Source organism: Nelumbo lutea, chromosome 4 (assembly GCF_056320005.1).
Source record: "Nelumbo lutea isolate HS-2025 chromosome 4, American lotus-T2T, whole genome shotgun sequence".
Taxonomy (NCBI): Eukaryota; Viridiplantae; Streptophyta; class Magnoliopsida; order Proteales; family Nelumbonaceae; genus Nelumbo; species Nelumbo lutea.
The window spans coordinates 55,363,397-55,381,218 of record NC_142687.1 but is presented as its reverse complement, the minus strand read 5'-3'; the positions used below and the strand labels follow the sequence as shown (position 1 = coordinate 55,381,218).

The 17,822-nt window shown below is 37.8% G+C and overlaps 1 protein-coding gene across 1 annotated transcript; it reads right to left on the bottom strand.

Moving 5' to 3' along the window:
* Positions 1-17,300: 17,300 nt before the first annotated feature.
* LOC148860703 (tyrosine/DOPA decarboxylase 5-like) lies at positions 17,301-17,618 on the bottom strand. The gene has a single exon (XM_088984954.1). The coding sequence runs from the start codon at positions 17,616-17,618 to the stop codon at positions 17,301-17,303; it is 318 nt and encodes a 105-aa protein (XP_088841080.1).
* Between the last annotated feature and the right edge of the window lie 204 nt (positions 17,619-17,822).

The following is a 17,822-nucleotide window of genomic DNA, read 5'->3' as shown; positions in this document are numbered from 1 at the left end:
GACTGTGGTAGGGGATCCAGTGGCGGTTATGCCCGATCCCCCAAGGAGCGCCCCTATAAAAGCCCTCAGGGCAGAGAAGAAACTCCTTCGGGAAAAAACCAAGAAACCTCTTGAGTACAGGAAAACTACGCGACCTACACTCTTAGCCTTCGTTTTTCCTTTTACTTCCCATACACAGTACTAACTTAAGCATCGGAGTATTCCCACCGGGTAAATCCTCGGGAATCATTCCTTTCATCTTCTCAAGTCCCGCTCGTTGCCAGCAAGGAGCCAGTCAGCGATCAGCTAGGAGTGCCCGAATCGCGCTACATCAGGAATAGAATGTAGAAAAGCTCAATGGTGAACTTTTGTCACGACAAAAATAGCAGGTTACTGAACTCCAAGAGCATGTTTCTAAGGCAGAAGAGTGATTGGGTTTACTTCAAGGGTTTAAACATTCAATTTCATGTGTTGGGGATCTTCAATGGTTAACTATGTTTTTTGGTTCTTCTTTTTGTTGACTTTGGGTTTGATTTTGTAACTAATCTTGTTTTGTACTGTACATTGGAATCACAAAATATATGTATGATTTTTAATGCTACTTGTAAAGCTGTGGTTGTTACCTTGTATGTTGTGCTTGGAAAATTTCTTGTATCTACTTTGTTTTCTATGGTTTTATATTGTGGATCTATAATTGCTCTACTCTTGAGATGTCTCACTTGTATTCGCGGTGTCTTTTCTGCGAAACTATACTTTGTATATTGTGCTTGCTTAACTATTGAATCTTTAAGATGGTGGTAATCGTTAGTTCGAAGCTAGATAACGAAAGCACATGCATAACTTTGTTCTGAATTAAAAGATAATACTTTTTCGAGCTTTATCTACCAAATTTTCATATGATAGATGTCATCCTTAACACAATGTTAGTGCCCATAGAGTTACCATTGAGTCGAAGCCCCCTAGAATTACTGACTCTTTTGGCAACTTGGTGCCTTTTGAAATATATGGTGCCTAGAGGATTACTGTTGAGCCAAAGCCCCCTACAGTTACTTGTCTTTGGTAGCTTGGTGCCTTGAGGATATCATTGGCAGAATGTTTGTACATGTATACAATGAAATGAACATTGTTTGCAAAAGAAAATTTTATTCATGTCATGTGATGTATATCAGATAATGGTAGATAATAGATGAGCACAAGTATTTCATTCATAATGTTAGAATTTAATAAGATATTATATAACACTATAAGCGTTGTTATCATTTGCTAGGGATGATACAATTTAAAGCACTGAATGTTTAAAGTTTCACCTTGCTCTTTGGACATTGGGTCATGAAACACATAATAACCAATCTATGAAGTGGCTTTTTTTATGACATATTGTCCTTGCCCGTTCATGATGAATTTCTTGGCAGACCTGCTCTGTCTAATGTGTGGAGCCACTTTTAGAACTATGTCTCCTTTAAATTCTCTTTTCTTTACTAGGTTGTTATAGAGTGTTACCATCTGTTGTTTGTATGTTTTTGCTTTGTAAGTTCCCTTTCTCTTTCCTCATCTAAGTACTCCAGTTGAGCATAAACTGATTCATCCATAATTTCTAACTCATGTTCTCTTTCTAGCTGTTGTGCCACTTTTGCGAACAATAGCAATATTTTCGCGAGTAAAATCGCTTCCTGGCCATAAACCAAATTTTAAGGTGATGTGCCTATTGCCTTTCTTTTGGATGTCTTATAAACCTAGAGTGTGCTTGGTAAGTGATTTGCCTAGTCTATTTGATGCTCACTGACCACTTTCTTTGACATTCCTAAGATGGTTTTATTGGTGGCCTCTACCTATGCATTTCATTATGGGTAGTATGTGATGGAACATTGTCCAAGTTTATCCCCATATTGATCTAATAAGTCTATTACTTCAGAGTTATTGAAAGATAAAGCATTGTCTACCAACACTCACATAGGTACCCCGAACATGTATATGACGTTTTTTCTTATGAAATTGCAATATTGGTTGCAATTACCTTTCTTAGTGGTGTTGCTTCTATCCACTTTGTGAAATAGTTTGTTGTTGTTGGAAGGGTTAGAAGCTATTTTAGACATGGTTGAACCAGTTTAGTGGTTGGTCTAATTTTTAAAAGTTTTCTAATTTGACCCGTGAACCAATTTCTTGGTAATTTTGAAATCTGAAAATTTGGGATCAATTTTGCACTAAATCAGATCAAATTTGAACTCCAAATTAAAACTGATTATATCTGATACTAAGACCATAGTGTGTAGTTCCCAAAGTAGTAGTTCACACTCAATATTAGTTTCAAAATTGGCTTTGAAATTGAAAATAACACAATGTGTATGTAAATATGATTCAACAATACCGTTTCAGCAAAAGCGGTACCATACTTGCTTGGATTGATGTGGGTGTGTGAACTTAATATCCTTTTAATGTTTTTCTTGCAAAAACACAATAGGGAACTGATGGAAATCAGCCCCTATAATAGATGGATCGAATTAGGGTTTTAAGGAGGCAAGGGAGAAGAGAAGAAAGCAAGAGATTGGAGAGAATTGGATTACCCCTCTCCTCTTAGTCCCTTATATAGAACACTCTCTTACTCTAATTAGGAGTTGATACAAATCAAAATTGGATTAGGACATTATCTTTAATTGATAAGTATTGTCTTCATAAGAGAATGGGTGCTCCATACTTAGATTTATACTCATTTTGACCTAAATATCATGACAACTTGTCATGTGATCTCTTAATTAATCATATTAGTAATGGGCCTTGGACCCATTTTATTTAATGGTTTACATTCAAAAGTGTTGCATGACCATTTTGGGCTTGAATATAGTATGGCATGGGACCCAAAAAGGTCTCACACAAGTCTATAAGGGTTTGACCCTACGTCTAGAAGTGGTTAGGCCAAATTCACTACTCGGGGGTAGTGAACCCCTAACCTAATTAGCTTGGGCTCAGTTTGAGCCTAATGTTTACACATAAATTATCATTTGATTCAACTACCCTATGAAGATACAAGGATAATGGACTTATGTAAGATAGATCCCATAAGGTAAGTGGCCTTGTAATAGTCTCTTACACCTAACCTCTCGGCCCATAATCATCAAACACTGCCTATGGGGAATGACTTATTCCTTAACTGCAAAATGTAGTGTCACACTCTTTGCTCAGGTGGATTTTGAGATTAAAAAATTTTGCATTTTTTTATAAAATAGTAATATAACATATAAATACATTTTGCAATTTAGATTTCAAATACAATTGAAATCCGTTGGCGACAGTTTAGGTTTCCATTAAAGAGAGTGTAAATCCTATTATTTACTTTGTCTAACAAAGGGACCGATCCTATTACTATGATCACCCACTCAGGTAATTTCCTTAACTGCCCTAACATACAAAGATATTTGACCATTGATGGGTCTCACTGGTTGGCATATCAAAGATAGTTTAGTCCAAAACTTAGTGCAACATCATAATTAATTCTAGGGTTGAGCGCAACTTTTTGGTTTTGCCCATTTATCTCTGAGATCCAAGGCATAACTAGAAATTGGTATGAGTTTAATTTTTCTTCCAAACACCCATTGGCTATGCTTGGGGTTGAACCCTAGCAGTTGAGACAACCTGCTCTACCAATTCGACAATACACCAGTGTTAGCCTTTTCAGGATAAAATCTCCAATCTTATTCAATGACTGAGAACATTCTAAAATAACATGAGTTTCATAAATGACCAATTTATGGAGTTTCATAATGTACTTTATTCACTTACTGATAAATGTTTGCGTACATCAAATTGATTGGAGCTAAGGGCATACACTGTCTAACGATTTCTATTAAGATCCAACAATATCCATGAGATGGGGGAGTTATTTTACCTATTAGGTCTAGAACCCAGGTATGAAAAGAACAAGGTGTGATGATGGGATTTAGTGGCTATGTTGGCTTGTGTTTAAGTGGTGCATGCATTTGGCACTATTTATAGGTGCGGGCATGAGAATTTTGTACCATTATGGGCTAATAGAATCCTAGTTGTAGAATATGATCAAAAAGCATATGCTGATCTTGATGAGTGACAAGTTCCTGGTTGTGTTAAGTGGTGCATGCATTTGGCACTATTTATAGGTGCGGGCATGAGAATCTTGTACCATTATGGGCTAATAGAATACTAGTTGTAGAATATGATAAAAAAGCATATGCTGATCTTGATGAGTGACAAGTTCCTGGTTGTGTGCTAGTGTGTGTATCTTTAATCTCTTCCCCACTTAGGCATTTAAGAGGTTTTCTTTAAAATGACATCTTGAATAACTCTCCATCTATCAAATGGTACATTTATGCTTTCCTATTAAGTTTGTTATGGCTTTAGCATTCGTGGGCAATGTTCCACCATTTAGGTGAATTCTGTATGGTTGCCTCCAATCTATTTCTGATGGGTAAATTCCATTTTAGTACCTTGAACTTTGGGGGTAATGTCAAGTTAGTACCCAAACATTTAAACGTGTCACTGTAGCATCCAAACTTTTAAAAAGTGTCAAGGTAGTTCTTGCTGTTAGTATTCCGTCCATTATATCCATCGCGTGATGACATGTAACGATCTAAAACTTTCAATATGTTAAAAATGCACTTTAATCCAATTCAAAGACCATTTTACCCTTTTCACACTTGTTTAACATTTTGGAATGTAAGGTTGAAGCTTAATGACGAAGATTCAGATCCACCGCTGTGTGTTCGTTCAAGTTGCAAGCTACACCGGCCGGAGAGTTGTTGAACGACCGACAATTCTTATTAGCTAGGTGCTATATCTATTTTGCCGTTATTTCTGTATTTATGTTTTCATAAATACGAGAGTATCTCCTTAATAATAAAGTTTCAGACATCAGGCTATCAAGTTTGGAGGATCTCCTTGAACTTCCTAGCACCCAAAATAAAAAATCTCATCGAGTTTGATACTAGACATTTTGGATTTCATGGTGTGCCTGCCTTTCCATAGGATGATTTACTCTTTGTCCTTTGCAAAAACCTTATGAACTAATTGGCTTGGATCTGTCAGACTCACCGATTCATGTTTGACATGTATATCAAGCTTGCTCTGAAGCTCTTGACTGTGATTGCTTGTAGGTAGAACCACTTATGGGTTAAACAAAAGATTCAACCTCAGAAATTGACGAAAAAGGGAAAATGTCGTCTATTGTGTTTTTTTTTTTTCAAAAAAAAGAGGAAGCATTATGTGTTAAACAAAAAAAAAAAAAAAAAAAAAAATTCAATTTCAGAAGCTATCAATGAAAAGGAAAAATGTTGTCTCCTGTGCTTACCTTTCTTCTTCAGCGATGACAAGATCTGTTCGTCTTTACTGGCAACAACAAGCTAAAAACACTCGTTCTACAATGGGTTTTGTTCGTCAGCGATGACTAGGAAGACTAGCAAAATCCTTTTTGGCAATAATTTCACGAGCGAACAAGTGGGCGGTGAACGTTGCAACGATTTCACGAGTGAACAATCGACTGTAATTCAATGAATAGTGTTCGGTTTGAGTGAACATGCACCGGTGATTTCGTTTTTTGGAAAAAATTCTCTCTTCTTCACACTGCAAGGGACGTTTGTTTCATTACACTTGTCCATTAACGTCCATTGACAGGAAGGGACCAACTTGACACTTCTTGAAAATTTGGGTATTATAGTGACATGTTTGAAAGTTCGGGTACTAATTTGGCACTACCCCAAAGTTTAGGGTACTAAAGTGGAATTTACCCATTTTTGATATGTTTAAGCACTCTTTCTTGTATATCATAGGTAGGCAATATTTGGCCAATATCCTTGTGTATTTCCTTGCTTCTTCATTTTTTGGCCAATAATAATCCAATCTCTGCAGTTTTTGTATAACTTGGTAATCCAATTTTTACAGACTTGCTTATGAACTTTTTTGGGGACTCTTACTTTCTTTAGCCCTCAAACATCTTGCTCTTACTCCATTTGCCATTTTATGATAAGATACATTTCCCAATGTTTGGACTTTGGTGAGTAAATGATTATCTTCTGTTGATTCCAGGGGGCTTTGTAGTTTTTGTATAACTTTGCATCCGTAATCCTCTTTAGTTATACTATCTAGGTGCTCCACGAAGTGTTCTAATACCTCTAGGGTAGGTTCTGCCAACTTTTGCACCATGATGCTTTCTTTTGTGCTATGAAACTATATTTCCAACCCTATCGTTGCTAGTTGTGAGCATTAGGAAATGATTTATTTGGGCTAATTTGGAGTTGCCACCCAACAATTAAGTGAAATGGAGGTGATGGGACCCCTTCAAGAATGATTTTCAAAAATACTTTTCATTTAATAGTGACTTTAAGACGCAAAGTACTAACTGAATTAGTTTGGATAAGACTCGGATGGGAAAGGGAAGGGATTAGGCACCCCTCACTTGGGTTTAGTAGGTGGGGCCCATATGATAATTTCAACAATACACAATTACAAATTCATAATTATATAATCAATTGAGGGAATATTAATAACAAAGAAAGGAAAACAAGAACAAACCATCACAAAGGAAAATCTACTCTATTAATTTCTATATGTATTTTTATTTTTATTTTTATTTATATTCTTTTATTTTTAATTTTTATTTTCTCTCTAATGTTATTTATTTTCTTATGAAACCCTTGTTTTTATTTTTAAAACCTTTTCATTCTTTTGTATTTTATTTTTTATTTTTATGTTTTTTTCTTACTTTTCTCATTTTTGATTTTTATAGATTTTTACATTTGCAAGAGGATTTTCCTAAATATCCCCGCATAATGATGACCATAGTTTGTTAAACAAAATCCACAAATTAAGTGAAAAAAGAATAAATCTTTAAACCACGAGATGCGTCATCTAAAGAAATAAACAAAACACAGATTTTCTAAAAGCATATCCATGGACCACATTCAAAACATGAGAGACAAGCGACTGCAATGCCTGTTACGAATGTTAGAATGTGTCCCTTCAGATGTGACATGTGGTAGGGGTTTGGGAGTATGAAATGGAATGAAACTGCTGAATTGTTGCTTGACATGTTCACCATCTTAACGGTCTCAAGATTTGCATTCATAACAGATGAGCGAAACACATGAAAAACTATTTCCTTTCCTTGTCTATAAATTAGGGTCCTTAACTATAAAAAAGGACATCATCCATCTTTAGAGTTTTCTTGTTATCCCCTTTTTGACTTCACTTTCATCCTAAGTGTCTTTTTGAGTTTTCTTGTTATCCCCTTTTTTCTGCATCCTACTTACGTTTCCAAAACCAAGACCATCATCACAATGCCAATCTTATAGTAGAATCTGAAGTTGTGGTTTTGCAAATGCACAATAGGATTCCACTGAGAAAGATTGTAGTTGCCATTATTCATGATGAACTGACTGTACAACACTCTATGCCGGAACAAGAAGAGTTCTTCGGAGATGATCTATTCATGATCACCTGGCTGGGAAGTTTTATTATCTATAAGAGCACCTGAATAAGATGGATGATCTACAACAACAATGTTTTTTCCAAGATGGAGGAGAAACAGGACCAGCTCTACAGCTGGCTCAAAGAAAGACTCGTAGTGCCGATTTCACTAGCTTACTTGTCAATAGCATTGGCATCGGGACCCAAATCTACGACCTAGACGTCTATTTATCATCATTGGGACCAAGACTCCATGGTCAAGCCATCTTGATCGACAGAGCAACACCGACAAGATCCACCATCGCCTGGAGGGACTGTCTACATTAGATGCCTAAGGAATAGCTGTTAGGGTGCCTCCAATCAGTAGTTGTAGGCAGCTCTAGCAGCAAAGTTATCAGTCTCTTTACCAAAGACCTTATTGCCAGTGCATCACGCAAAAATATACCCTCAGGATTACTATTCCCTCGCTTCCTGGCAGCAATACAATGGTATTCATGGAAATGCCAGGGAGCACATCAACAAGTTTGAGGATGCTCTGGTCCAACATTTGGTAGATGGAGACCTCAAGGTCAGGGAGTTTTCTAAGACGCTCACTTTCCTGACTTATACGTGGTTCATCAACCTAACATCAGGCAACATTCAATCTTGGGTGGATCTGGTGAAGAAGTTCCCATAAGTGGTTCATTGTAGAGACTTATCTCATCATGGCTGACCTTAGGGAAGTGAAGTAGTATGATAATAAAGACCTGCTGGCTTACCTAGAACCCTCAAACTACATGACGATCGGGTGAGGGAATCTGATCCAATCGAGGAGTGCATCCCCACCATTGTGCCAATATGGTGAACCTGAACCTATAAGATTTCACCAACCTGTGGTAGTGCACAAGGATGACTCAGACACTAAGGAGGCCCAAGGAAGACCGTGGTATGGGAGGCATATGCTGCAGAAGGAACTAGTGCCCACAGGAGGTCTCCAATGCGTAGAGAAAGAAGAGAAAGGTCTAACATGCCACAACCAGCCCCATTCTCCTACAACAAACAAGAAGTGCTGGACATCATGGAGAGACTACTTGCAGATGGCAAGATTTAGCAGCCACTAGTTGCTCTTTTGCCTACGGAGGAAATGAAGAGGAGTCTATACTTCTATGAATTCCATTAAATAGTCTCCTATAACATCATGGACTACTATGGGCTCTAGAAGCACTTTAAGGAGTTCGTGCAATTGAAAGACCACTCCAAGATGTTCGTTGGAGGAGTAGATGAGCAACCATTGCCACCCATGCTCCTATAGGGAGTGTAGACACCCCACTTTTGTGCCCCTTAGTCTTATTGCAACACTTTGGGCTTCAAACAGGCTTCAGCTAACTTCATGGTTGATTTGGGGGTATTTTTAGAATTTTATAAAAGTTAGGGGTTTGAGGTTCCGAGACCATAGGTACATAGAGCCCAGAAAACAAAAAAACAATGACACCAAGATCATTCAAATCTGACATCATTTACCCCTTCATCTCAAGACCCAAAACTAGAACCGATTCTGATCGTTCGATCGGGATCATCTTTTATTCTAAACCATATCCTACATGAAATTTGAAATCCAAGCTTATATATGGATAGATCTCAAAATTCCGACTCCAACGGTACCAAGATCATCCAATTCCGATATCGTTAACCTCTCCATCTTGAGACCTGACAGTAGAATCGATCTGAGCCTTTTGTTTGGAATCCCTTCACCACAACTTCAAACCTAGGGCATCCCACGACCAAACCTTTCTTCTAGACTCTAGAACCATCTTAAAATCCAAGATTTGACCAGCAAGGAGCTCCAGTCAATCAAGCCAATCACCTAAACTTGGAATGTTCAATTTAGGTAAATTGGTGAAATCTTTCACTCATTGTCTTGATTGATTGAGATGATCTCTCTCAAAGCAATCTTGATAGTCCATTCTCCCAATCAATCTCCCTCCAAAATCCCTTTTAAACCTCATCTTTTGATCTCCCTTATTTCCCTATCTCAGCCCTCCATTCTCTTATCAAAAATTCATAAATACCACTGACATTTCACATTCTAGACACAATCTACCTTAGGGAGAGAACTCTAACCCCATTAGCCTAGAGAATGTTTCATTTCTCATCCCAAGCAGCCCCAAGCTTCCCTAACCCATGTCCAAAATCATGAGAGAACCTCCATCACATCCAAAAAACCCCCTAGGTCAAGCCTAGACACATCCTGACCTAGACACACACAATTTAGCTTAGGGAGAGAAAACACAATCTACCTTAGGGAGAGAACTCTAACCCCATTAGCCTAGACAATGTTTCATTTCTCATCCCAAGCAGCCCCAAGCTTCCCTAACCCATGTCCAAAATCATGAGAAAACCTCCATCACATCCAAAAAACCCCCTAGGTCATGCCTAGACACATCCTGACCTAGACACACACAATCTAGCTTAGGGAGAGAAAACACTTCCCCCCACGTCTCAAGCAACCCTAGCCTTCCTTCACCCACATTTAAGCTCAGAACACACCCAACACGTCCCAAGACTCCCCTAACCCATTTACACCATTGCTGTAGTTTATGGTGAGCTATTATATTACACATATTTTGTCACTCTCACCATATGTTTCGGACGCCAAAGAATCATCTTTCACAATCCCAACACATCTGCTTTTCCCCCACTCGAACAAAAGCCAAGCATCTTATTATTATTGTTATTATTATTAATGTTATTTTGGGGAGTAGTTAAGTAATGTCATTTTATGTTTAATAATCTAATTTTTTTTAAGTAGGATCACTTCTTGCATTTAGTTTTTTTTTTTTTTCTAATTTCAGTCTCAGAGTAAATTAAAATAGCAGAATTGCTGAATTTGATCATTGCATGTTCTGTAGTTTTTACCCTCAGTAGCATTTCTTTTCAGTCTACGATATCCACTTATTTGACCCATTTGGTTTAGTTGTAACATCCATTAGAAACTTGATAAATATGCATTTTGCTAGAAATCATCAAATAGGAAGTTGCATCATCATCATCATAGTAAAATAATTTCTTCATGGCTGGTCCATTCCATCTGACACCGTATGCATCAACCAACATTCTATTACGATAATCTTCAATTTCTTTTTAAAATAGCAAAAAACTAGTCACTTTCTTGTCCTTGAACTATTTTACATGCTTTTTTTTTCAGCATAACCGTGTTTTGGCTTTCATTCATGTAGAAAATCTGCACAATAATAAGGAACAAATAATAAAAAAAAATGTCATTTTGCATTGTTATTTCAGTCAAGATTTCATTTTTATTGCATGGCTAGCTAATATTAGGTCATTTTATTCTCTTACTATAAAATTGCATGATCTACTTTGGCTTGCTAAAACCTCACATTCATCCCTTAACAGCATCAGAGTTTGAGTTAGTCGAGACATTTATGGCACTTATTTTATTGTTCATTTGTTCCATATTTGATGAGCATAAACACAGTAGTGTCTAGTCTTTATCTCGTACCCTTTTTTGGTTTTTGTTACTTGTCCTTTTACAATTTCAATTGTTAAATTTTCATTCATTCTCGTTTAATTTTATGCTTGCCTCATTTAATCATGTTTATTCCACACATTAGGTTACATTGATCTCTTTGCAAAAGGTAGACGAGCTATGAGATACCTCTTTGCTTTGTATAGCTTTTCCGGGGTAAGGCTTTTACGTCCCCCCCTCCTCATTAGGTCCCTTTTTATTTAATCAATAAAATTTTTGGTGGCCACCCTTCCTTTAGGAGTAAATTTTGGGGCTAAAGAAAGCAAATGAAAATAGATTGTAGAAGAAAAGTTCATTCTACGGTACACAACATGAAACAATAATTAGGTCATCGATTAATTTACTCATTCCATTTGTTAGAAATGACACATGGACCATTTTCTATATTGACCCAACTATGTAGATTGGATGTACAACCTTAACCAAAATTGCCAACGATAAGACACTAGAACGTCCTGATGAAAGAGCTTTTAAGACAAGAAAGAAGGAATATTAGGAATGCAAAGAGAAGAATTCTCTTACTCGCTATTACATCATTGCTTCACTTGACAACTCTATCTAGAGACAGTTTGATAAAATAACATATTCTAAAGAATTTATGGATAGCTTGAAGGCCATGTATTAGGAGTAGAATTGTTTTATAAGACAAAAGGTCCTTTGATTATTGGTGATCACTAGGATGTTTGAGAAGCAAGTGGTTCATGACCATGTCATGAAGATGAAATGGTTCATAAATGAATTGGAGGCTCTTGTCTCCAAGTTAGATGATGATACAAAAATTGTTGCCATCTTGAGCTCTCTACCCATGTCCTTTAATTAGTTTGTCCTCAACTACAACATAAACAAGCTAAAATTTATCTTGTAAGAGCTCAACAATATATTGCAAGTGGTTGATGAACTTATTAGAAATGACAAATTAGTAGCCATTCTTGTTGAAAGAGGCAAATCTGGCAAAAAGAAACACAATGGCAAGAAGGGGCCTCAGAAGAAGGGTAGCGAACCAAAGAAGCAGAGGAGAGAAAAGTCATTAGTTGAATGTCACTTCTACAAGTAGATTGAGAATTGAAAGAGAAATTGTCCTTAATATGGAATCCCTTAAGAAGAAGAAAGAAGGTATTTTCGAAACTCAAGTCATAGAGACCGACATGTTGGTCATTTATACTTCCTGGTGTATTGACTTCAGGGTTTCTACTCATGCATGTAACAATTTGCAAGGGTTTAAGGAAAGCAAAAGGCTGAGTGATGATTAGATTATGCTTTACATGGGTACATATACAACCGTTGTAGCTACTGCTATAGAATCAATAGATTTCATTTTTAGAGAAGGGATAATTACCCTAAAAGATTGTATTTATGTTCTACAACTTAGGAAAAATTTGATTTGGGTTTCTAAGTTTTGTAAGGATTACTATTCTATTTTATTCAGTAATAGTATTACAGTTAAGTTGAATAACAAATTCCTTACTTACAGAGAACTTGAGAATGGTTTTTATGTATTCCACCATTCTTTAGAAACAAATGTGACTGAAACAACCTTGGAACACATTCCCATGAAAAGAACATGAGAAACTATTAATCCCACATGCCTCTGGCATTACCAATTTGGCCACATAAACATAGAATAAATCACAAGATTGGTGAATGATGGTCCTCTAGGTTTTCTCACAGTACAAGATTTACCAACTAGTGAATCTTGTCTTCAAGGCAACATGACAAAAGATGATAAAGAGGTCATTCACATATAAGCTTGAAAGATGCACAAGCACACTTGACCTTATACATATGGATGTATGTGGTCCCCTAAATGTTAGAACACACAACCAACATTATTACTTTATAAGTTTAATTGATGATTATTCTCAGTATGGCTACATGTACCTAATGATACATAAATCTGAATCATTTAAAATGTTCATAGAATTAATATGAATTCGAGAAATAATTGGGGAGACAAATAAAAACTCTTTGATCAGATCGAGGAAGTGAATATATCTCTGACTTTTGTGGGACCTTTGTGGGTCCCATGCTATACAATTTTTAAGCCCAAAGTGGCCATGCAACACTTTGGGATGTGAACCATTAGAGAAAATGTGCCTAAGGCCCATTACTAATATAATTAGTTAAAATCTGGTTATAGAGCACTTATCTTCTTAAGAAGATAATGCTTATCAATTAAATATAAAGTCATGATCCAAATTTGATTTGGATTAGCTCCTAATTAGATTAGGAGAGTACTCTATATGAGGGACTAAGAGGGAAGGGGCAAACCAACCATTCTCTCCACTCTTGCTTTCCTCTCTTATCTCTTGTCTCATAGAAACCCTAGTTCGACCTATCTTTGATAAGAGCTGATTTTTGTTGGCTCTCCACTGCGTTTTTGCAAGAAAAACATTAGGGTTTATCAGGTTCACAAACCCACTTTGATCCAAGCAAGTTGGAGACTATTTTTTCTAAAATAGTGTTGTTGAATCAACTTCACATACACAATGCACCATCTTTGGTTGAAGATTGATTTTGGGATTGATATTGAGTGTGCTACCCCTCTGGGAATTGTGCATTGTGGTCTCTATATCAAGTATGAATAGCTTTAATTTGGTTTCAAATTTGCTCCGGTTTAGTGCAATATTGATCCTAAAATTTTAGATTTCAAAATCATCAGAAAATCGGTTCCTAGGTTGGGTTAGAAAATTTTTGAAAATGTGGCTAGCCACCAAACTTGGTTCAGCCAAGTCAAACTTGATTTCTAATCCTTCTAGCAGCCCAGCTATAGGACCCAGGAGAGGGGTGCCTAACCCTTTTAGCCTTGGAGTCACTTTAAATTCAAAATGATATTTTGATGCCATTCTTGGAGGTCTCATCACCTATATTTCCTTCAAATGATGGGTGGCGACTCCAAATTAGCCAAAGTAAGCCACTTTCTGACACTCAACTTAGAAATCCTGCCTAGTTAAATTTTAGCTAAAAATTCCCTCATATGTTCCTCCATCAAACAAAGATTTCATTTTGAGCATTTTCATTGGTTGAAACACTTATACCTTAGATTCTTTTGATCTGAGCACCGTTGGACCAATCAGCCTCTTCTACTAGATCCAGAACACTAAAAAACCCCATCTTGTCAAACATCATCCAAAAATCTAGTTTTTCCCTCAACTAGAAAGATTCCATTTCAAACATTTTCATTGGCCCAAAGCTTTGAAGACCTTGTTGTACACCCATCTCTACCAACCACTAACATCTCAAAATCTTGGCCTTCAAATGGCATCTCATTTTGACCCTTACCCTATAAAATTATCAAAGTACCATTGAAAAGCCAAAAATTATTAAAAACCCTTTAACCCTACCTATTTAAATACCTAACATTTCTCATTCGGAAGGGGGGCAGGGCGGGGAACATTGCCCACTTCCTTCTCAAATCGAAAACCAAGATCAGTGTACATAGTTACTAGCGAAGATAGCTCAAATCGTTCCCTTTGCAATTTTGATCCTTTTTACTTAACACCCTATACGTTCCATCTAGGAACAACCCACTCTCTAGTTCAATACCACGCATGCGAGCTGATCTATAACTTTGCCCTTGTTCTAGTCATCATCATCTCCTCCAAATTCTATCATAGACTTTGATGATACGGGGTTCCACCAATAGCAGATGAATCTAAGGCCCACCCCATTATTTCTTCGACTTAGAGCCCAAGAGAATACTCACTAACATTGCATGGGGATGTCACAACCATTATTTTTTGCCTTTTTCTTTATGACAGTTATGATGCATCCAATCGGTAGCCCACAGAGGTTGTAATGGCAAGGATAGCCCATATAAACCTTGCGAACATGGAATGATAATATAGATATTTTGCCATTTTCTCTTACAATTCATCAAGCCTTCTAGGGTTTCTCGGAAGAGTTGAATACCAGATTAGTATTAGAGCCAAGAGATTGAGGGGAGGACCTGGAACGTTGGTTAGCAACATGAAGAGAAGTGGCGAGTCTATCCAAAAGACTCTGAATGAAATATTGAGCAGGCTCAAGCCAATCTCAATCTCTACACATACTAAAGGTGGAGTTGCCTAAATTTGATGGGACCAATGTGGATGGGCGGTTGATGCTGGTTCACTACCGGTTCTTCAAGCATAAAAAAAGTGCTGGTGTAGTAAAGGCTGATGGTGGCGAGTATGGTTTTGAATGGAGAGAAATGAAGTGGTTCTGCTAGTTTAAGGATTACTAGCCATTTTCGATATGGGACAAGTTTGTAGTAGTGAACAGAAGATTCAATGGACCCTTGGGTGGAGGTTGAAGTTAGTTTAGACCATGACAGTGCAGGAATATTTGGAGAGTTTCCAATGCCTTCCAAGCCAGGTGAAGAGGTGGTTGGAGGAGCATCTAATGGGGTGTTTTGTGGACGACCTCAAATTGGAGCTACGATACAGTAGGGGTGGAGAAGTTGGAGCCTGCTACGTACACTGGCTTGGGCCATTTGGTTAGCATTGTTGGAAGAAGACGAATGGAATGCCCATAGATAACTGACTCGACCCGAACCACAAAATCTTAAGCTACTTCAGCTGAACCAGTCAACAGGTATACCATCCTCAGCACAAATGCAAGATACAATTTTTTTTGGGTAAAATACAAAAACCTCCCTGAAGTTTCTAACAATCGTACAAACCTCCCCTATAGTTTCATTTTAGCAAATACCTCCCTTGAACTTTTGAGAAACTCAACAAAAATCTCCCTTCCATCACCATATCCAGATGGAAAATGCTAGACTGATGCACCAGTTTTTCCAAATACACTTTCTAACCTTTTATAAATCATTTTACATACAAAATTACTGGAACAACCCCGTTTTTACCCAACAAAAACCTCCTTTAACAATCATCTCAGTAATTTTACATACAAAATTACCAAAATACCTATTTTTGTTGAGTTAAAATGGGATTATTTTAGTAATTTTGTATGTAAAATAATTTATAAAAGGGTAGAATGGGTATTTGGAAAAAAACTGGTGTGTCGGTCTAATGTTTTCCATTTGGGACGATAATGGAAGGGAGGTTTTTGTTGAGTTTTTCAAAAGTTTAGGAGAGGTATTTGTTAAAATGAAACTATAGGGGAGATTTTTATGATTGTAAAAAACTTTAGGGGAAGTTTTTGTGTTTTACCCTTTTTTGGATTGTTTGACTGGAGCAAGAGTTAGATCTTGCTAGATTTCTAAGGATGAGGATACACATTAGAAAGTAGAAGCCAACACCGAAGATCTCACTTCATGAACTCTTAGGTACCATGCCATCCCAGGCTATGCGACTATCTAGTAGAATTCTAAACCTTCGTTTGGTCCTTTTGATAGACAGTGGGTCCACTCATAATTTTTTAGACCCAAGAGTGGCTGAGAATGCCCAAATTTACCCAATTAAGGTGGCATTTGATTTCACTTTTCAGACGTCTGAATCTAAAAACATTGCTTTTTAGATGCTACCTTCGTTTGGTATGCCCTCTTATTACTAGATCTGAAACTCAATTTCAGATCTTAATTCCTAAGAGATAGAGTGGGTCCTTAATGCGGTCAGACATAATTTAGAGGTGTATAAAAGACATTAGTGTCCTTAAAAAATAAATATGATATGGTTTGTCCTTCATAGTATGACCAGCTGAACAAAACACCATCGCCACCGCCGCCGCTGTGGTTCCCTCTCTCTCTCTACCCTGTCTTCCCACCACCGCCGCTGCAAGTTGTAGTGGCGATGGTTCCCTCTCCTCTTTCTCTCTCCCTGTCTCCCCCTCTCTCTCACCACTTGCGGCGGTTCCCTTTCTCTCTCTCTCTCGGTTTCGCATCTAACCCCCATAGACTTGCCCCCCCAAAAATGTCCCACAAAACCTAGGCGCGATGCGTGTCATGACACATGCGCACTACGATGACTCCTGCGGTCTCTATTTCACGCCGTTAGTATCACGTCCGTTAATTCCTTCTCGCCCAAAAGGGTTTCTTCTCCCATTCTGAGTATTCTTTCTCCTATTCTACTGTGAACTGAAACCCTTAGCATCCCCTTTCGTAACCCATCCACCGGAGATAAACTCTTTCAAGTTCCGCTGGCCGACGCCGACGGCCATACAGATGGCGAGAGAGAGAGCATTAAGAATCGTTGTTGTAAAATCAATAATAATTTGATAATTTCATAGTAGAAACAATTCAGTGTAGATGATTTAATAAATACAAAAGAAATTTAAGAAAAAAAACTACAGATGATGAATACGAACAAAATATGAACCCAAGTAATTAGTTTCTTTTATTTTTTTCCTGGGTCTTACTCTTTATTTTGTAAGTTTGAATTAAACCCTCAACTCCATGAATAACGAGTGGTGGTCGCAGGCCGCCACCTTAATCAGCACCTTTGAGAATGGCCTCTGCATGTTCCTGCACTACCTTCCATGTCAAGTTCACTTGGCGGTCCTCCGTAAGGCTTGCACCAACAACGAACTTGATCATGTAAACACCCCCAACCACCGCATGCGTCATGTATATGCGCCCAAATGAGTTGATCGACTCCAGCAACTTACGATTGATCTCGTTTGCACGTTTCAACTCTGACGATTGCCTGAGCGTCTCATCCTCATGATCCTTCATCGGCGGCGGTAGCAGCCGGAAGCATACCATCGCGAAATTCCTTGGCACCACAATCTTAAACCTCTTGTCCATGGTTATTGATGGTGCGCAATCCGGCCGGTCCTAGCTGTCGACAGTCTTGCCTCTGAACGGAGCTACAGGGAACCTGAAACGGAGAAGATGAGGGAACTCCGGGGGGGAACCCGGTGAGATTGCTCCGAAGCTTAAGTTAGTATTCTCTCAAAGGCAAGATAAAACCAGATGGCGCAAAATTCACATACCTTGTTCTTGGGGGAT